The 22,194-nt window shown below is 44.0% G+C and overlaps 1 protein-coding gene across 5 annotated transcripts in view; it reads left to right on the plus strand.

The window, feature by feature from the left end:
* Positions 1-1,909: 1,909 nt before the first annotated feature.
* CA5B (carbonic anhydrase 5B) overlaps positions 1,910-22,194 on the plus strand; it is a 30,398-nt gene continuing 10,113 nt past the window's right edge. For 2 of the 5 annotated variants that reach the window (XM_036839432.1, XM_036839434.1), the window contains exons 1-3: positions 2,548-2,697; positions 6,019-6,205; positions 15,728-15,925. In XM_036839432.1, the coding sequence (XP_036695327.1) occupies positions 2,578-2,697; positions 6,019-6,205; positions 15,728-15,925 (505 nt within the window). In that variant the 5' untranslated portion in view covers positions 2,548-2,577. Of the gene's footprint in view, positions 1,984-2,236; positions 2,315-2,547; positions 2,698-5,953; positions 6,206-15,727; positions 15,926-22,194 lie in introns of those variants that run through there. The other 3 variants (XM_036839435.1, XM_036839433.1, XM_036839436.1) reach the window with 3 other exon arrangements.

The following is a 22,194-nucleotide window of genomic DNA, read 5'->3' on the forward strand; positions in this document are numbered from 1 at the left end:
CCATCCTGGACCCACAACAGACATTGTTAATCTATTACAGAACATTTTCCTTCGGAGCCTGGACTCAGCCACAAAACTTCCCAATGCAGTTATTCAGTCAGTCGACATGTGAGCTAAAACTTACTTGCCATCGTGGGGAATGATGATATAAATGCTGCCCTGGCTAAGCCATACCACTGAGGGCCTGTGATCTCAAATAAACAGGAAAGTTTGGGTGGTTCAAAAAATTGATTTAATTGTGCTTTGTGATTGTGGCAACAGTTTACATTGAGGAGATCTGTATGAAACTCTTTATGACACTTACACTTTATGATACTTGTTTCCTACTTAGTTCATAGCATCATTATGATGAGGAATCAGGATTTCCGTTGGGACTAAAAATCAAGAAAAACTGTGCTTCTCAAAAACAAACAAATGAACATGCAGGGCATTATGCTAAGTGAAATAAGCCAGACACAGAAAACAAGTACCATATGATCTCACTTATATGTGGAATCTAAAAAACACACATACAAAGAAAAACAAAAAACCGAACTCACAGATACAGAGAACAGACTGGTGGTTGCCACAGGCAGGGTGTGCGGGTGGGTAAAATGGGTGAAAGTGGCGAAAAGCTACAAACTTCCAGTTACATTGATAAAATAGATAAGCCATGGAGATGCAATGTACAGAAAGGTGACTACAGTTAATAATACTGTGTTGTATATTTGAAAGTTGCAAAGAGAGTAAACCTTAAAAGGTCTCATCACAAGAAAAAAAATTTGTAACTATGTGTGGATGTTAACTGGACTTATTGTGGTGATCATTTCACAATTATATAAATATTGAATCATTATGTGTACCCCTGAAACCAATAAAATGTCACATGTCAATTATCCCTCAATTTAAAAAAAAGAGACCAGCACTTACCAAGTCCTTTTCCACCTATAACCGACCCCCTTACCACATCTTCCCTTTCTCATCAATTCTTGTCCCATCCAAACCCAAGCTGGGGAACTTCAGGCTATAAGCTCCTTGAAGTTTGTCTTGTCACTGGAACATAGTACTCCATAAATGAGTTCAATGAATGAACAACTGAATGGCTAATGGAAAGTGCCCTTCCCCTAGGAGTGCCCACTCAGAGGTTTCTGGACAGGAAAAAATAAATAAATAAAGCTGGTAATAATCTCTTCACTTTTTTCCTGTGGACCCAGAATTGTAAATGGAGACAGTAAAGAAAATTAATCTCAAAGTAGGGGGCCAGAAGCAGAAATCTAAGTGTGGTGTTGCCTCCACAGGTCCTAGACAGCAGGAGGGCACTAGGTACCTAAAAAAGTCGTCTGAAGGAGACAGCCATCAGGAAGTAGAGGAGTGCGCTTACTCCATGCAGCCGGCTAGCATTTAAAGTCGGCTGGGAAGCTGGTAGGAACACAGTTCCAGTTGGTCCTCAGTTACGTTTCCTATCCGGTTTCTACTCTTGGAGTTGTGGTGTTTGGAACTGGGAGAAATATGAAGAAAATCCATTTTTAGGCGAGGAGCAGAGATCCGCAGGCTCGTCCCACCCCTATATACGCCACTAACATCTAGCTCCGAGACCTGGGCGACTTTCTCCTGAAATTCGTGAGCCCCGCCCGCTTCTCTGCGGCTTCCCAGGACCAGGCTCGGCCAGCAGAGGGAGAGCAGGAGGCGTGGACTAGGCCAGAGTCCAACCAGAAGGGGATGGCCTGGGAAACCAGGGAGTGGCCATGACGGAATGCAGGGCAATGCGCATGCGCGGAGTTAGCGTGATCAACGGGGACCTCAGGGTCGTACAGTGCGGCATGGGCGGAGCGCCGGGATTGGCCAGGACAGAGGGGAGTGGAATAAAGAGGGGATGGAATGTAACCCGGTCTTGAGGGGCGGGGTCTGGACACCGTGGGAAGGAGCGTCAGCGACGGCCACTTCGGGAGGGGCGTGGCCTAGGCGTAGCACAGAGGCTTGACCTGAAAATGTGGGACTCAATCGGTGCGTAGCCGCTCGTAAAGGCAAAACAGGCTTAGTCGAGACTGCGGGAGAGGTGGGCAGAGGGCAGAGGAATTACCAGAGTGGAAAGCAGAGAAATGGGCACAAGAGAGGGGCGTGGGGTCAGCGAAACGAGCGTGGCCCAGAGGATAAGAGGAATGTGAAAGGACTCGGATCAGGGGCGTGGACGCCGATGAAGAGGCGGGGCCACGGAGTAGCGTATGGGACGGAAGTGACGTAACAGAAAGGAGGGCCCTGGTGTAGGCGCAGTGTAAGGACTTACCGTGAACGTGGGCGCGGCATGTCCGTGGGGGAGCGGCTCTACAGTTCTAAGGTGTGCAACAAAGATGGTCCGGCTCCAAGGAGGGGTGGGCCCACGGCGAGGCCAGGGGTGGGACCAAGTTAGCGCGCAGGCGCGTGACCGCGGCCGGAGGCCCGGAGCGATGGCAGCAGAGGCGTAGTCAGGATAGAGAGCAGGTGCAGAGCTGGGTGGAGAACAGTTTCGGGCTCCGACATGGGGAGCGTGGCCAGGGCGGGACTTCTAAGTTTCGTCGGGACGTGGGCCGGGCGCGCGGGGACGTGACGTGAATAAGCGAAATGACGTGTCCCTGCGTGAGGGGCGTGGCTAGGCACAAGGGGCGTGGCCAAGATGGCCGCGCGCATGAACCTCTCGTCCCGGTAGCGAGCAGAGCGGTTCCCGCTCTGGGAAACGTTCGGGTAAAGTCCGGAGGCGATGTGGAGCGTGGGCAGCAGGGGAGCGTAGGCTAGCAGAGAGAACAGGGATCCTCTCATACACACGATCACGCGCTGCAGTGGGCCCCGGAGCCGGGACAGCTGTTGGCCCCGCTAGGATGGCCACAGTCCCGGCGGGGCTTCTCTGTACGATGGGGGTAGGAGGCAGGGAGTCGCTCCATCTCTACTCTAATCCTGTTCCTCCGCTCTGAGGGTCACCAGAAAACTACACCCCCTTACGGTTTTGTGCATTTAAAGGTAGAATAGCTGTCCCAAAGAGTCTGGGAAGTAAGGGGGTTGCAGTTTCAGAAACCGAGGCCCAGCAAACTGGATTCACTCATGTCTGCATTGTTGATTTTCTTCCTGGCTATACCAAGGGCTACGGACGGATTCACAACCACCCCCAGGGCAGGGGATCAGCAGTTACAGCATGTGGACAAATCTGAGTCTTCTCTACTCCTCAATTCTTTCTTCTATCCTTTTTTTTTTTGTGCCCCGTCCTGGAGCTAGGGGGGAAGAACCTACCAAATACAGACGCTGTTGGTGGTTGTAATTCTTTGTGGCGTGAGCTGAAAGCTACTGCTCGGAGGATGCTGGAAAGTCGTTGTTATTAGTGTAATTCCCTCTTGTTTATTTTTGCTGAGAAAGCTTGAGAAATATGGGGAGATAATGAAAATGTGTACACCTTATGTTGGGTAGAGTTCATTCTCTGTCAACCACTGAAAACCACATTGCTTTCTGCTTCCCCTTTTTCCTTTGCTGACAGTCTGGTCATCACCACTCTGCTGCTTAAAAGTCTTGCTGGAATATGGAGAGAAGTTGGAAATCTCTGGTGAAAGAACCTTGTCCACACGCTACCCATAAGCTGCCCCTGCAGATCCCTCAGAACGGTCTCTGTTCTCAGCCTGCACTGAAGTCCACAGTGAACCAATGTTCCCCACCCCCATGCCCCAACTCTCCCTTCTGGGTCCTGATAAAGAGCTACACTGTTCTTGAGTATTTTGGAAATGAAAACCTTTCAACTTTCTAGGGCTTTCCTACTTCACTCAGAAATTGTAAACTCAGTACCAGGTCTGAAATGAACCTAAAGGCTGAAAGCAGCAAGGGCACCGTTTCTGTGCCTCTGCACGCCTGCCCTGTTGTCCGTGGAGCCAGGCAAAAGGCTGCGACCACTCGTAGTTGGAAAACAATGAGTTGAGTTCCTTTTGACTGAATATGAATATTGAGGAAATCCGATGGAAAGAGGGAAATGCATTTCATATCATTCCACTGGAGCAATTAGTGCGCTGGAGCAATTGCAGCACACTAAGCAATTATAGAAATGTAACCTTTGGCAACCCTATATTGGGATCATAGAGAAGAAGTGGGTGAGAGGAGGAGGCTGAACTTTCTCAGTCAAGACAAGGAAACATAACTTCTAATTTAAATTTCAGAGAATTGCAAAAACGCTGTCTTCCTTTCTAAATCAGAAGGCAAGAAAGTGAAGGGTCCATCTGATAAGAATCAAGGAATCTTTTTTCAACGCAACTGTAACCTTTAGTAGGTTTTTGTGCTTTGTTTTTTGTTTTTTTGGTGTTTTGCATAAGTACAAATGGCTTAACCAGGCAGAGTTGAAGAGCCAAGGCATTTAATAAATACACAATCTACAAGTGATTCTAAAAGGCTGTTAGAATCTGTTCATTCACACATTTCTGTCTGCAAAACAGCAGATAAGGACGGTGTAAGTAAAATCCAAGAGCATATATAATCAGTGATAGCAAAGGGCATGTAGCACAGAAAGCTTACCTTCCCTAGGGCCCATCCAGCTCATGGTCACACCTTTCCTGTGCCTATACAACAAAATATAACTTATTGAGAAAATGTATTCTACATTTATACGTTCCAGGGTTCACCTGGGGCCTATTTAATAATGAGTATTAGTTTATTTTTAATGCTAAATTTTGCAGTTTATAGTCTAGGTGCAAATTCATAAACGTTTTTCTCATAAGCATCTTTCTTTCTGAAGCGTATACCTGGACATTAATAATCTCACGTATTGTTACACGTATTGTAGCCTAGCATTAGCTAAATTAAGTTTCTTTCTATTAGGATTTCCCTGGAACCCTCCTTGCCCCTGACCTTCCATGCTCCATTCCTTCCTTGGTTGCCTTTGACCATTCCTTCTCCATGTCTTGGCCTCCTTAATCACTCCATTTTGTTGGTCTCTATATACCTGTTACCCCTGGGGGGAGGGGATTTTCCTTCTCTCTCTAGCCTCACAACCTCTCTTGAGCACCAGAGCTGCACTGCCAACTCTCCCTAGACCTTTCCTCTCGCCTGCCCCCTTGGCACCTCAAACCCAACAGAATTAGTAGTAAGAGTGCCATCTTTCCCTCCCTGCCAGCTCCTGTGCCGGGTTCTGTTTCTTTGTTCAGGGGTTCATCCTCGTTCTACCATGAGGTAGAATATTCTACCATGTTCTCTCGCTTGGATTATTGGAATTTCATTTCAAACTCCACATGCCCAAATCTGAGCTGCTGATTTCCCACCCAAAACCTTTTCCACACATAGTCTTCCCATCTCAGTTCGTGGCAAGACCATCCTTGCAGTTGTTTAGGCCAAGCATCTGCCAGTCATCTGTGACTGCTTTCTTTCACACCTTACGTGCTGTATCCCCAAGATACATCCAGTACCCAGCCACTTCTCACCACGTCCACTGTGACATCCTTAGTTCCAGCCCCTGGATTATCCTGAATGGGCTCCCTGCTTCTTTCTTCCATCCTGGTCAGTTTCCAGTAGGGCATCGTGAATGAGCTTTTAAAAATGTAAATCAGAGTATGTCCCTCCTCTACTCCGAAAACTCCATTGTGTTCCCATCTCTTAGAACAGTGGTTCCCAATCAGAGGTGATTCCCCTTCTCCAAGGGACATCTGCAATGCCTGGAGACATTTTTGGTTGTCACAAATGGAAGGAAGGTGCCACTGGTATCTAGTAGGTAGAGACCAAGGGTGCCGCTAAACATGCTACAGTGCAAAGACTAGTCCTTTACAACAGAGTTATCTGGTCAAAAATGTCAACAATGCCGAAGCTGAGAAACCCTGAGTTAGAGAAAGAGCCTTTACAATGGCCTGCATGTCTCCTTGATATGGCATGCACTACCTCTAGACCTCATCTCCTACCACCCTCTGCCTGGTTCACTCCACTCCTGCTGTATTTACCTCCCCCTCCCCCATACTAATAATCTGAATGATGTTTTCCACAGGATCGGCCACCTCTGTTGTTTGCGACTTTTCCTCCTCTGTCCTCCTTTTGCCTCTGGGTTATTAGGTTCCTGCAAGTTACTTGGGAGCTGATCAAGACTTCAAGCTAAAGATGGTGATGATGAGTCGCCTGAGGGTCATTCTTCAAGCCTCTCCATGCAAGGCGCTGTGGAGAAGGTTCCAGATTCCGAGGTCCATGCTAGCAAGGCCCTGCAGCCTCTACACCTGCACTTACAAAACCCGGAACGGAGCCTGTGAGTACATGGCTGCCTGGACAGAGCAGAAGCCTGGTTGTTTCCTAACAGTCACGTGTGTTGAGTGTCTGCAGCTCTGTTTTCAGTGGCATTCCAGGCTGGGATTAGATGCCTTGAGAACTGTGAGGATAACCCATTATTCCTCTATTTGTTCAAATATGGAAAGCCTTTTTCTCCCCGAGCTTTATTGAGATATAACTGACCTAAGTCTATGGCGTACATCATGATGATTTGATACACGTACATACTGTGAAATGATTACCACGGTACCGTGTGGAAAGGTGTTTTCTTCACCAATTTTAACTTGTTAAAATGATGTCATGCAGAAATAGGTCAAAGAAGTCCCAAGTTTCAAATACTTTGAACCTGTTCTTTATTGTTTTTTGTTAGCAATTGTCTTTTTACTAAAATTGATCCACGGACTGCAAATTATTTCTGTGAGTCTGAACATTCTGGAATTTGCATATTCATGTTTGCAAGCAGTTCAGTAGCTTCATACTCTGGACTATTCCGTCCCTCGTTACAAATTGCGAAGAGTTGCCTCTAGCTGAGCAGCTCGCCAGTGAGTGCTCCGCTGTGAACCCAGCAGATCAAGTGAGGCAGCAGATGGTCCTCCCTGACGCCACGGCGCTACTGCCGTGGGCGTGGGTCGTCCTGTGCTGCCGGGGTGGACTGTGCACTGCAGGTGCCACATGGCATCCCTAAGTGTCCCCCGGGGGCCAGATAACCCTGGTGCAGAACCCCTGCGACGATCGGAGAGGATAATGTGTGTGTTGGTGGAGACATGAGTTTAATGAAATGGTTAAGCATACCTGCTAAATGGTTATATATTTCCACCATTCACAGTGAATTCACACAGAGTTTTCCAGTGTTGGTTTGCTTCCAGATTCTAGCTTTCTCAACTTTTCCTCCTTGGGTTTACTCTCTTTGACCCTATTTTGCACACTAAAAAAGGAGTTTATTAGTAATGCTAATCTAGCTGAATCTATTGCCTTGAAACTGCTTCATAAATATATTTTTACTGTAAGTTTATTTTGTTTCCTCCGATATTGACTGTGTTCTCATTAAACTGAACTGGTCTGAGTCATAATAAATTTCTGGTTGCTGGGTGCGGCTTCCTACCATCAGGCTCACATCCTACCCGGACTGGCTTATTCTCAACACTGGCACTTTGTGGTCTAAGGCTTAAAAGGAAAAAAGTAGTCATATTTATCTAGTTACTAATAGAAAGTTGTTTTTTTTAACAGAAAGTTGAAAGTTAAGGGTCTAAAATCCAATATGCTCATGTCTTTAGAATAGTTTGCTCCTAGGAAATTCCCTGGCGGTTCAGTGGTTAGGACTCCACGCTTTCACTGCTGAGGGCCGGGGTTCCATCCCTGGCTGGGGAACTAAAATCTTATAAGCCGCGTGGTGCAGCCAAAAAAAAAAAAAAGATAGATTAGTTTGCTCCTTTCGGTGCTGACAAAAACAAAAAGTGGTAGTGACTTAGGGATGAGGGGCTTCCCTTGATTAATTTCCCACATCAGATGTTCTTGTTTGTAGGTTACTAAGACATACAGATGACAGATATGATTTGGTTTTGCTTTTGGTGTTTATACTGTCCCTCCTTGTTTCACCCAGGATAATATTTGGTCTTTGCTGTCCTGGGCCACTGAGCATGTCCTGTTTGGATATCCTGGTTCCTCATCTGTTTAGCTGTAAGGACAGTACTCATTGTTTCTGGAAGCTCAGTACCCCAGTATACACTCGTGAGCAAGGATGACCCAAAATTGCTGAGGGTTAGAAAAGACAATGTTCAAAGTCCTTAGCTAGCGCCTGCCACACAGTGAGAACCTGGTGTTGGCAGCTACCTCTAGAACCACAGTCGTTATCATCATCACCATCTTCATCACTGTCATATGCTCAGCACCTCCCTCAGATGTCTGACCATTTTTAGGATCCGGGAGCAGAGTAGGGAGTGACTGAAGAAGGAGGCTGTGGCGAATTTAGAAGCAGCATTTCACTGGGGCCTGTGCCCTGTGCTCTACCTTCACTGTCCCCCTCCCCAGGTAATCACTGGTGTCAACTTAAACTGCTGTTTGCTGTGATCTCAAGTTGCACACAGTAAATGTTGACAGTCCTAACCCTGCGGACTGATAATATGATAAAATAAAGATAAAATCCTATACCCGTTACCCAAGATGAAAAAATTAATTTCATTTCATGTATCATCTACTGAAATTTAGCCTAATTGTCACATAAAAAAAATTTAGGGTCAGAGTAGATCGGAAAACAAAACTCAACAGTAAGAAAATCCAATTAAAAAATGGATCAAAGACCTTAACAGACACCTCATCAAAGAAGACATACAGATGGCAAATAAGCATATGAAAAGATGCTCCACATCATATATCATCAGCAAAATCCAAGTTAAATAATCATGAGACATCAAAACACACCTATTAGAACGGCCAAAATCCAGAACCCTGACAACATCAAATGCTGACAAGGATATGGAGCAACAGGAACTCTCATTTACTGCTGGTGGGAATGTAAAATGGCACAGCCACTTTGGAAGACAGTTTGGTAGTTTCTTTCAAAACTAAATATACTCTTACCATACAATCCATCAATCAGTACTCCTTGGTATCTACCCAAAGTTGTTGAAAACATGTCCACGCAAAAACCTGCACACAGATGTTTATAGCAGCTTTATTCATAATTGCCAAAATTGGAAGCAGCCAAGATGTCCTTCAGTATGTGAATGGATAAATAAATAGTGGTACATCCAAACACTGGAATATTATTCAGCACTAATAAGAAAGCTATCAAAGCATGAAAAAACATGGAGACAACTTAAATGCATATACTAAGTGAGAGAAGCCAATCTGAGAAGGCTACATACTGTATAATCCCAACTATATGACATTCTGGAAAAGCAAAATTATGGAGACAGTATAAAGATCAGTGGTTGTTAAGGATTGGGAGGAGGGAGGGATGAACAGGCAGAGCACAGAGGATTTTTAGGGCAGTGAAAATACTCTTTATGATACTATAATGAATGATACATGTCATTATACATTTGTCCAAACCCACAGAATGTACGACACCAAGAGTGAACCACAATGTCAACTATGGACTTTGGGTGATTCTGATGTGTCAGTGCAGGTTTGTCAATTGCAATAAAAGTAGCACTCTGACGGGGGATGCTGATAATGGGGGAGGCTATGCACGTGTGAGCATGGGCAGTATATAGGAAATCACTGTACCTTAAATAATAAAGTCTTTTAAAAATTAAGCATGAGACCTTAGACCATAAGAAAATAAATGTAATAATGTTAATTCTTAATTGAATGAAATATAAAGAATATCATCTAGAATGGAAATGGTACATATTTATTAATTGCTATTATTCCAATGATTCACGTTGTTCATGATCTCTGATTTTAGAAGGAAGAGAAATTTATTTTTAGGATAAATTGGAATAGAATGGTACTGTATAAAAGGTAGGCACTAGACCCACATGGGTATTCACAAGTAAATTAAAATTCATTAAAATTTTAGAGCCACAAATGCCTAGCACTTACCATACTGGCCATTTCCATCATCAGAGAAAGTTCTATTTTACAGCACTGATCTAATAATAACTGAACTGTGTTAGAAAGTTGTTCAGTTATTTCTTCAATTAATTTTGAAGGATACAAAGCCTGGAGAATAAGAGTATTAAAAAGCTTGTTTTGGGCTTCCCTGGTGGCACAGTGGTTAAGAATCTGCCTGCCAATGCAGGGGACACGGGTTCGAGCCCTGGTCCAGGAAGATCCCACTTGCTGCAGAGCAACTAAGCCCGTGCGCCACAAGTACTGAGCCTGCGCTCTAGAGACTGCGAGCCACAACTACTGAGCCCGCGTGCCACAACTACTGAAGCCTGTGCGCCTAGAGCCCGTGCTCCGCAACAAGAGAAGCCACCGCCATGAGAAGCCCGTGCACCACAACGAAGAGTAGCCCCCACTCACCGCAACTAGAGAAAGCCTGCGCGCAGCAACGAAGACCCAATGCAGCCAAAAATAAGAATAAATAAATAGATTTTTTTAAAAATGAAAAAAAGCTTATTTTACAATGTCTTCACAAAGAAATCTGATAATCGCCAGATAATCCAGACTCAGGATGCCCCAGATTGAGTCTTTTCATTAACAGTTAGATAATCTTGAGAAACAATGGACCGATTAAGAGCCCTTTGGATTTATTTAACGACCTCAGGAGTATCTGCAGCTACAAGGAACTAACAAATAGCCCTGAACTGACCACCAGGAAACGTGGGCCTTAAGTCTCCTGCACTGGTAACTGCACGTGATGCTGTGGTTACCTGGGCTCAGCATGAAAGTGCCTTTTACAACCCTGATGCTCTAACAAGGCAATTTGTGATTCTGTGACCATCCCCAACAAAGAAAGTCACATGGAGGGTCCCTGTGTATCCCATCACTGCAATAAGCCCTAGGCCTGCTAGGATGGTGTTCAATTTCATGAGGAAATAGCACATCTCAAGAAAAAGGATATTACAGGGTAAGGCATAGGAGAAAAGGCTAACGAGAGTATAGAGCAACAATGTCCAGTAGATAAATGATGTGAGCCACAAATACGAGCCATATTGGCAATTCTATATTTTCCGATAACCACATTTAAAAAACAACAAATAGTATGTCAATTACATCTCAATAAAACTGGGGGGAAACGGACTTTCCTGGTGGTCCAGTGGTTAAGACTCCACGCTCCCACTGCAGGGGGTGCGGGTTCAATCCCAAGTCGGGAACTAAGGTCCCACATGCCCTGCTGCGCGGCCAAAAACAAAACAAACAACTGGGGGAAAAAAAGAAGAAATACATTTTATTCATTTGTGAAATTAATTCTACTAATATATCAAATATATAGGTGAAATACAGTATAGAGGGGAAATTAACTTTACTAATATATTTTATTTAACCCAGTATATCCAAAATATATCTTGTCACTTTAAAATGAAGTGAATATAAGAATTATAAATGAACTATTTTACATTCTTTGTTTTGTATTAAGTCTTCAAAGTCCCTAGGTGTTTTACAGCACATCTCAATTTAAACTAGCCACACAGGGCGAGTGGCTACCATATTAGACAGTGCAGGTTCAGAGAGTAACAGCAGATGAAGGGATGCTTAATATAGTGTGGGGTTGTTAGGGAAGGGGCTTGAACTGACCTTGAGAGCCTGGTAGGGTTTTAAGAAATGAGAGAGAAACAGGCAGAGGCGATCTCCTGAACACAGGTGTTCTGGGGTAAACCTGCTTGCCTGGTTGGAGAGACTGTGAGTGTGAGGGAAGGGTAGAGAGCCTTGGCATGGACTTGTTTGCAGTATTCAGTGCCTCCTTTGTACCTGGTACCAAATTTGGCCCTGGGCTGTAGAAGAAGTGTAGGACACAGGCCCTTTGAGCAGATAAAGCAAATACACGTTACATGAGGAATGGTTGGGTGCTAAATGGTGTGAGAGTGAATGCAGTGTGAGTTCTGAAGAAGGAAAGATCAGAGTGGTTGGAGAAGATGTCAAGACCAGTTTGGGAAGATGGAGTAGAGAGGAGTGAGAGAGGAGGAGAAACAACCAAGGGATGTGGTATGAAGTGCGGGGCGGAGAGGCCTAAACTAGGCTGGTGGTCATGGGCAAGGCAAGGAAGAGACAAATTTGAAGGATGATTAAAGGAAAAATAATGTGATGATGAGCAGGGTAATAGGAAATAAAGATAAAAGGGGAATGTACCCTTCCCAGCGATGCTCTTTATCTCATACACTCAATCCGCAAGTGACTGAAAGGCAGCTCAGCTCTGGACAGCAGAAGTGGGGGAGGCAGATAGTTAAGCGTATTTGTGCAGGGGAGGAGAACGAATTTTCCCTCTACCCTTCTAGATTCCTGGCTGAGACCTCTGGAATAAGGCAGATTAACAGGAGAAAAGCAAACAGGACTTTAATAACATGTATACCTCCTTGATGACACGGGAGAGACCCAGGAAAACAGTAACTGCTCCAGGTGGCCCTAGATACCACCTTCAATACCCGCTCCAGCTAAAAAGAAAAGAAGATGCTGGGGGAGGGGCATTACTGGAGGTGACCAGGAAAAGCACATTGAACAAGGGTAAGGCTGTTATGCAGATCTAAGTCCTGCATTCTCCACTGATGAGTTTCTGGTGATTTAGTCATCCTCCTCTTCCTGGTACAGAAAGGAAGACACCCTTACAAATGGAGATTTCCGCTGTAAACGTAAATTTCCCTTACAAACAGGTAACTTCCACTCTGTTACCACAGTTTCTCCTGTGTCTGCTGTTTCTCAAAACAATCAGCTCAAAATAATCCTTATGCCGAAGAGATGTATTTGGGGGTGGCATATTCGGCTCCCTTTCACCACCCCAAAATATGCCTCTTTGACATATGGATTATTTTGAGCCGATTATTTTGAGACACTGCAGACACAAGAGAAGCTCTGGAAACAGAGTATAAATTACCAGTTTTTTTGCAAGGTACATTTACATTAGAAAGGGGGTCTGCAGCAGGAAGAGAGCTATTACCAGAGATCACTTTTTCACCTGAGAGAACTTCCTTTAAACTTCGTTTAGGATATATTTCCTTTTCTCACCTTCCTGTGAAATTCCTTCCTCCCCTCGGAAGGCCCAGACCCGTCCCAGTCCTTAGCTCAGGATAGTATTTAAGCCACAACCGCCCACCTGACTTTTGAGTCTCATATCTTTGTGGGGGCTCCAATCAGTAAGTAGGTAATTAATTTTTTTTTCTCCTGTTAATCTGTCTTTTGATTACGGGGAGGTCTCAGGTAAGGACCTAGAAGGTTGAGGGAAAATTACTTTTACTCTCCTACAGCGGCATATTGTGCTACCCTTCATATGCATATCATTATGACTACACCTGCGTAATAAATGTTGTGAGGGGAAAGATCAGAGTGCTATGATTAAAAAACAAGAAGAGAGAATCATATTATAAGAGGGTAGTCAGAGAAAATTTCACTGAGGAAGTGACAAGCCCAATATCTAAATATAATAGGAGCCAGCCTGAAACTCAATGAGGGGAAACTGACTTCTGAGGAGGAGAAGGAGCAGGAACTGAGGGGCTAAGGCAGGAATGAGCTTTGCACATTTCAAAGGCTAAAAGAGACCCCTTCCCTGTACCCACCGCCCCAGGCTGGAGCCATAGGTGGTGCAAGCACAAAGTAAATCAAAGCCAGGACCAGTCATGTAAACAAGAACTAAAGCCAAGCCGACCACATGGAATCTAAAGGGCTTTTGTTAATGACACCTCCCTAACGACAGTGTGACGTCGTGCCCTTAAACCATGGTTGACAGAATCACTCCCTCTGTTTATTTCATTCTCCCCACACGAGAAGAAGCTGGAAACGCAGGCTCCGTTAGTCAGAACACGTAATCACCTTCGGACTTTGAGGGGAAGTCTGAGTAACCACCAAGAAATCATTTTAATCTGTATTTTGTTAAAACGGAGGAAGAGGAAGGGAGGAGACAACAAAAATGTGAATTTATCTTTAGCAAAACGAGCCCTGGGCAAAAGCGGGCTTCACGAAGGGGACAGTGACCAAGGGCTCCCTGGCGGGGGGATGGTCTGGGTTCCTAAAGGGGGAGGTGGGTGGGGGAAAGAAAACCTGGAAGCTGGACTTGTGAACCGAGGCGCATAAAAATTGATAGGAGCGTTATGACCATAAAAGAGCAGCTGAAGGAACGGGCCCAGTTTCCTCGGGCTGGTGTTTGTGTGGGTGAGAGCAGACTCTAGGCCATTTCCTGAATGAAGTGGGGGACGATTTGGGTGAAAGAGGGCATCGTCTTAGGGATCTGCTCCTTATTCCCTTCTCCCCGAGTCTCCCTGCGAGACCCTCACGAGCTGGTTTTGAAGGGTGTGAATGCTCAAACGCTCAGCCTCAGTCCTCAGAGTGGACAAGGTTGTCAGGTTTCTTTGTGCCGGCGGGCCGCTTTAAGACTGAATCGTGGCTGTTCTTGGGGTTTCTGGAAGTTTTAAAATACCAAATTAAAAATTAATCAGTATGGCTGATTGATTTTGTTGTGCAGTGGAGGCTAACACAACATTGTAAAGCAACCATACGCCAATAAAACTTAATAAAAAACAATGTAAAAAAATTAATCAAATACAGCTTTTTATCCCAACAATAGCATTTGGATAATCAATCCTCAAAGGGCATATATCCAGTAGGGCGCTACAGGGCACAAAAAAAAGGGAGGGAGGTATGGCTCCTCCCTGCAAGGAATTTGCATTCTAATCTGATAACGATATGACTATTGTACCAATTCATATGCATTTTTCATTTTAGATTTCTGAAACAGAAAGTCCTCCTTCTCTAAAGTAAGTTCTTGTTGTTCAGAAGTTATTTTACACTAATGGAGAAAACCCAAAACGTTGGGTTCAGACCTCTCTAGAGATGAGATTACTGCATTATATGAAAAAATTGAGCGGGGGGGCGGGGTGGGGAAAAGGGAATGCCCTGAGTTTGCCTATTGCTTTTTGCTCTAGACCAAGATTTCTCAGCTTTGGCATTAATGATATTTGGGGCCACGTAATTCTTTCCTGTGAAAGCCCAGCCTATATACGTAGGATGTTTAGCTGCATCCCCGGCCTCTACCCACTAGATGTCAGTAGCACCCTCCTCCAGTTTTGACCACTGAGAGTGTCCCCAGACATTGGCAAATGTCCCCCGGGGTCAGAATCGCTCCCTCCTTTGAGAACCACTGGTCCAGAGACTGCCTTGGAGCGCTCTGTGTCTATGCTGCTGGGGCACTTGTACCCAAAAATCCAAGGTTAAGATCCTGCTTTGGGCAGCTATCTCAGGAAGAGAACCGTCTCCTCTGTAAGAGACAACCAGAGGCAAGCTTGTTTTTATGACAAGTGGAGCGCCAGTGACCCTGCCATGCACAGGGGGGTTTGACTGGGCAGCAGCTGCCTTGTCACTTTCTCAAATCCTCAGACTCATTCTCAGTGGTGGGGTGAGGTGCAGAGGGTCGTTGGTAATGATTTATTTTGATTCATATTTTGTCCAGCTTTCCTGTTGGTCTTGGTTCTGCCCATCCGTGCTGATTCTAAAGGGCAGAGAGCTGGACCACCCGAATTATACATGTGGGTTCTATCCATCATGTGTGGATAGCTCTTTCTTTGTTACAAGAAGTTTCCTGAGATTTATCAGGGACTTGCCACAAAGACCCGGCGCTTGACTCTTTGGTAGAAAAGTCACCGTCAGTGATGTCATCAGCACCCGTGTGGGACAGAGTGTGCGTGTACACCTTAATACACAGTGTCATAGCTATTCATGTGACAGGACTCCAGGGACCTTAGCAATGCTAACATTCTACCCAGGCTTTGCAGGATGGCTGCCTAATCCTCACAGCTGGCTCACATAAGAGGTGAACTCAGCATACACCCTTACATGGGACCATATCATCCCCCAGTGGGATTCCAGCTAGCGTCATCTCGAGGACAGCCTCCGATGTGCTTTCTCCTAGTGCAACCTCTCTGGGAGAGCGTGGACCTGGTCCCGGGGGGTGACCGCCAGTCGCCCATCAACATCCGGTGGAGGGACAGTGTCTACGATCCTGGCTTAAAACCGCTCACCATCTCTTACGACCCGACCACCTGCCTCCACGTCTGGAATAATGGGTACTCTTTCCTCGTGGAATTTGAAGACTCTGCAGATAAGTCAGGTGAGAGCCAGACCTGTTTGTGGTCTCATCTGGAGTTAAAGGGACAGTTTCATGTCAGCACAGGCCACATCGCAAGGCCTCCGTGGGAGCGGGGACCTCTTTTGTTAGCAGTGGCATGGGACTCACTGGACTGACTTTTATAATGTATGGAAAAAGTCCCTTCTGGTTTTTTTTGAACGTTTTCTTCCAGTATAGGTAGTATTTTTTATTAGTGAACATATATATCTCTCTATATAGAGTCTATAAGTGATATAAAGATAGGCTATGAAATTAAAGCTCTGCTAGCAGTTTCTTTTGCATATGTGTATTGCATATGTACTAATTTTCTCTGCTTGCTGACTTTACAAGACACTTTTATTTAGATAGTAATATTATTTAATCAGATTTAACTGATGAGATTACAATACCTTTGAAATGGGGCAAAAAGCATACTAATGTGTGCATGAGGTTATAGACTTAACTAGTTAAGACCAGTGGTATGTAAGAAAAATGGAAACTCGTGTTCTGTTAATTTTGTTAAACAATGTTACCTAGTTTAAAAGAAATACAATTTAAAAGAGATTTTTAAATTCAAATATTATATTGCTTTTGTATCTTTGTTTTAGCCTACCCAGATATAAACTAATCTAATGATTTCAAAATTTACCTGAAACTTTTAGTGTCTATTGAAAACAGAATGTGATTAATTCTTTGCAGGTTTCTTTTTTTTTTTTTCAAACCGAATTTGATAGTATCAAATTGTCCTAATTTGTCTGAAGTAATTGTTATTTGAAATAATGTATCTTAAGGAATGGTTCTCAATCAGTGGCAATTTTGCTACCCCTCTCTTCCCAGGGAGTGGGGAAACTTGGCAGCATCTATAGGCCTTTTTGGTTGTCACACTGGGGGGTGGTGGTGCTACTGGCATCTCGTTGGTGGAGACCAGGAACTCTGCTAAAGATCCTACAATACAATGCACAGCATTCACGTAGAGTTATCCAGCTTCAAATATCAATAGAGATGAGATTGAGAAACTTGAATTCCTCTCATGAAGTTGAAGAAATGCATCCATGAAAGTGTTAATGAATGAAGTTAAAAGTGTATCTTAAAGTATAAATGGAAGTGTTCACTCCTGTATTTATCCTGGGTCTAGGATTCTCAACTGTATCTTGGTTTTCTTTGCATTCTTCTAGTGATGCTCTGATACTTAGGTATGGCCCTCTGGCCCAACTGCAAACAGACTGCTCCTCCAATGGGATTCCTCTCTCTCTGGTTCTCTGCCCTCTGACACACCTCTCTGCTGTGATTCAGGAAGTGTTCAAGTCTGTCCTTAAGGGCTTAGGTTTCTCTATATCCCCCATCTTCCTCTTTCTCCTCCATGGTATGACATGCCCCCCAAACCCCGAACATCTTACTTTCATTTCTCAAACTAAAAAGAAATTACTTTTCCCTCCCAGATTCATCAGTATCTATTTACATTGTGTATAAGGATTCCAGAAATCTTCCAAACAGCAAGCTAAATTCCTGTTTTCCAGATGGCCATCTTGCACTATGGTGAGCTCTACTCGTCTCCCTTTTGAGCTCTACCATTACTCCTGCCAGAACTAGAAGAACGGGCAGACCCAGTCTATTAGAACACCAACTCTCATTCATTTACTCTGCATGCGCAGCAGTCCTCTTGATTAATGAGTCTCAGTCCCATCTAGGTCCCTGGCAACATTTTTTCCTTTCTTCTGAGGATCCTAAATAATGGTCAGACTTCTAATTTCTTTGACAGACTAGGGACTATCTGTTGCCAATATTTTAATCGAGTTGCAAATCTTGGCAAGTTATTTAATGGGTTTCTTAACCAAGTGAGTTAATCCCCAAGATCATTCAAGGCAAATAGCTTTTTGTTTTATTTTTTAGTCATTTTTTTTTCTTTTGAATAATAGATTCAAGAATTCTTATCCACCCATTTGCCTGGGCAATCTTACTTGGAAAATGAGTGACCAACATTTTCCTCATAATTGTTCTTTAGCTACCTCCAAACACAGCTAACTAAATCATTCCTTGATCTTACCTTCCCTAGATGAGTCGGTCACACTATTTTTACAAAATATGCAAGAAAAATTGTACAGATGTTGCTAATTCTCCACTTATTTTGTCAGGAAGGACCAAATAAACAGCCCTTTTTCATTATGCTTTAATAATTATTCTAGGATACCATTAATCTTTAATAAGTACCTAACTTTCTCTCTCTCTTCTTCCACGTTTCAGTGACTGCCTCCTATTTCCTGCTTATTCTTCACTGCTATTTCTCCATGCTGTTGCAAAATAATCAATAGCATTCAAAGAGGAAGAAAGAGTAAATGAACATAAAAAAATAAAGAAAAAGGAAAAGAAGTACATCCTAGTAATGAAGAAAGGCAAGAAACAATTCTAATTCTAGAAAAGAAAGGGTCTAATAAATATCAATGTCCTAAATTTCAAAAAAAGTAGGAAATGATGCTACACTGTGCTTTACAAAGACCTGGGGATAAAGCATACAAGGAAAGGGGCTGGGGAAAGTATGTGACAAAAACAAAACATACCAAACCTTATGGGATGCAGTTAAAGCAGTGTCTAGAGGGAAATTTATAGATGAAAATGCCTATGTTGGATTACAGAGCAGAAATCAATGAAATCAAAAGTTGGTTCTTGGGAAGGATCAATAAAATGGACAAACCTTTAGCTAGGTGGACCAACAGAAAAAAAGAGAGAGAAGATGCAAATTACTAAAATCAGGAATGAAAGAGGGGCCATCACAACCCACTTTACAGAAAAGGAGAGGATAATAAGAGAAGGGGTGTGAGCGTCTCATACCACTGCCCTCTGCTGGGTACTGTTTTGTCATTAGGCTCCCTGAATAGGACACAGTTATTGATTTTAATGAGTGCATGTGAGGGATACAAAATATTGTGAGGAAGGGCACTAAATTACGCTTGGGCTGAGTCCTGTGGATGATCCCTGTAAATTATCACCTCCTCTGAAATCAATCTCATCGACAATGTCACTAGGCATTAAAGAGAAGAGTCCCGCTGTTCTCCTAAGGGTGCGTCCTGCCCCCCACCTTGTTCCACTTACTTTACACTTTTAAAGGGCATCACCTCTGACCCTAGTAAGAATGCCCTCATAAATATTTTAAGTTCTGCTTCCCTATTTTTGGTCCTACATTTACTTGTTTTGAAAAAGAACAATGTAATGATTTTCAGTAAATTTACAGTGTGGTGCAACTATCGCTACAATCCAATTTTAGAACTTTTCCATCACCCCAAGTTTCCCACCCATTTCCTGCATTTGCTTTTATTTGCATGGGTCCTGAGCACTACCTTTCCCTTCATCAGCCCTTTCTCTGCTAGCTCCTTCGCCTCCACATTCAAGGCAACAGAAGAGAGTGAACATTACATAGATCGCTTACTAGAAGCCTGACTCTATGCTAGGTGTTTTATATTTGTTATCTAATTTTTTCCAAGCTTTTCTCATCCTAAAGCACAGAAAGAACAAAATATCAGTGACCTCAAATAAATAAGCATATATTTATTTGATATAGCTTATGACTGATCTGCTTTCTAATTCACTGTCTCCCTTCTATGCCCTGTTTCTTGCCAACTGTACTTCCGCCCCTCATCCATGTACCTGCCCTGCCTGATCCCACCCTCTTCCTCGCTCTTGCTGAATTTACCATTATGTTTCAATTAACAAACCCACAGACAGTTTACAGTGCATTTCTTTAGTTCCTGGTTTCAAGGAGGATCCACTAAATGCCAGGCACTATGCCCGGTGTTCAGAATAGAAAGAGGAAGAAGGGTCTACGGCCATACCACCCTGAACATGCCCGATCTCGTCTGATCTCAGAAGCTAAGTAGGGTCGGGTCTGGTTAGTATCTGGATGGGAAAGAGGAGGAAGGGATGGTCCCTGCCTTTAAGGAGCTTATAGTGTGGTGGGGAGGCAGACCCTGGAAAAGATGATGCTAATGAAGAGGGCTAAGTGCTGTGAGAGAAGTGGGATCTGGTGGGAGAAGGCTTCCTGATGGAGGTGACACCTGGGTGCTCCGTGTGGAGGTGAAGGTGTGAGGCAGTGTGATGCTCGTATTAGGTGTTACTCTGTGTAAAGTGCATGAAGGAAGTGGCAGACAAGGAAGTCCTGAGACAGGCAAGAGCCGATTCACAGAGTTCTGCAGACCACCCTCAGAGACTCGGAATCTGGGCACAGCTTAGCTGGGTCCTCTTGCTCTGGGTCTCTCATTGGGCTGTGATCAAGGTGTCAGCTGTGGTTGGGGTCTTATCTCAAGGCTCCTCTGGCAAAGGATCCTCTTCTAAACTCACTCAAGTGGCTGTTGGCAGGTTCAGTTTCTCCCAGGGCCTCAGTTCCTTGCTCGCTGTTGACCAGGGGCCACCCTCATTTCCTTGCCAAGTGGGCCTCTCCAGAGGGCAGCTCACAACATGGCCACTGGCTTCATGAGAGCAAGTAAGCAAGAAGAGTCAGAGAGGGCAAGCAAGATGGAAAGCGGTGTGTTCTTGTAAACTAATCTTAAAGGTGACATCCCATCACTTTTGCCCTTAGATGCAAGTCACAAGGTCCAGTTCACACTCAGGGCAGGGGATTACACAAGGGTGTGAATACCAGGAGACTGGGGATCACTGGGAGTCATCTTAGAAACTGCCAACACTCCTGACTAACGACACAAAGCCAGTTAATTCAAACTGAAGTCCTTTTCCTGCAAAATGCATGCTCTTAACCACATCATACAGGAGACTACCTCCCTGTCTCCCCTCTCCCCCATACAATTCATACAGGTATAGTGCCCAGCACATATAGAGATGTGATGATTTTTCTAGCTAGCAAGAGCCCAAGTCAGATGCCTGGTATCTAACATCTCTCCCAGGGGTCACAGACGCAGATGTACCTACAGTGCTGCAGAAGTAATGAGAATAGGCCAGGCTGGGAGCGTCTAAGAGAAATGGCAGCAGTAGCCACTGTGAAGAACTGGCGGGACCATCTAAAGGGGCAGCCATTTCTCCCATCCAGCCTCTTATCACCTGGTGGAGGCCTGTGCTCAACATGGGCAAGGCGTCTCATTAAGTTGGAAATGTGGATTTTGATGTGAAATCAGCCAGCTTTAAATGTTGGCAATGAATTGAAAAATGTGTTTAGTATTGTGTGGGTGAATCAAAACACACCTGAAGACCAGTTCTGCCCCCCACCCTTGCAGCCACCCAGAGGTGACATCTCCTCTCGGCTTTGCTCATCATCTTTGGAGGAGACGCACAGTAAGTGTCCAGGAAATGTTGCCAGTGTTTTTCTGGGGATAGGAGGGAAATGCTGGCCCTCTCCTCTGCCCTGGTCACTTAACTTGGGACCAGAACTTCAATTTCATTCCAACAGATTATATTGAACATTTGCCAAAGTCATGCTCACAATATGGAGCTGGCATAGAAAAACAAGAATTTTTTGGAAGATATTTTATGTTTATTTCACTACACTTTCGTACCATCCTCCTATTAATTTAGTGAATCATGTGGTATTATTCTCTGCACTTCCCTTGCCCCTCAAAGAAAAGTAGTCATTGGTATCTTTGCTCACCTCTTACAAAACTTCTTTTTTCAAAAAAGGAAATGATGTAAAATATTTATGAAAGCCGGTAAGATATACAGTAGACCACTGCATGACATATCCAGTGTATTTGGACCTCAGGATGACTGTACTCAATCATTTGCATACATAAAATTCAACTAATGAGGCAATAATCTCTAAAATCATTAAGACAGATGAGATGGAAGGTTTTCGTGCTGTTGTATGGTTTAACCATGGACAGACATCGCCAGGGTCTGATCAGATGGCAGAAATGAGGAACCAACATGCTTTAACAAATTCAAGCAAAAAAAAAAAAAAATTAGCACAACCCAAAGCCTGAGGAAGGGTGACTTTCAAAACTCGTATCTGAGTATTTCCCCTATCATGTACTGATTTCACTACTTCCAGAAAACTCTAGTCTAAACAAAAGGTATTTATTATTCAGCACAGCAGAGACCAGTGGTAAAGTGTGTGGGTGACTCACATTGTTCACTCTGTCTAAAGGGAGATGGGTGATAATTTTTGACTTGCAAATTTCCTTTTCTATTTCAATGTAAGGAAAAGAAACGCTAGTATCTTCAAAAATTGAAAAGCAAAGTATCAGTGCATAAAAAAGAGAGTATCTTTTGTACCCATATTTCAGTTTTATGAGATTGGGTTAGATAAATATGCTGAGAGAAATTTGCATTTTATT

Source organism: Balaenoptera musculus, chromosome X, assembly GCF_009873245.2.
Source record: "Balaenoptera musculus isolate JJ_BM4_2016_0621 chromosome X, mBalMus1.pri.v3, whole genome shotgun sequence".
Classification (NCBI taxonomy): domain Eukaryota; kingdom Metazoa; phylum Chordata; class Mammalia; order Artiodactyla; family Balaenopteridae; genus Balaenoptera; species Balaenoptera musculus.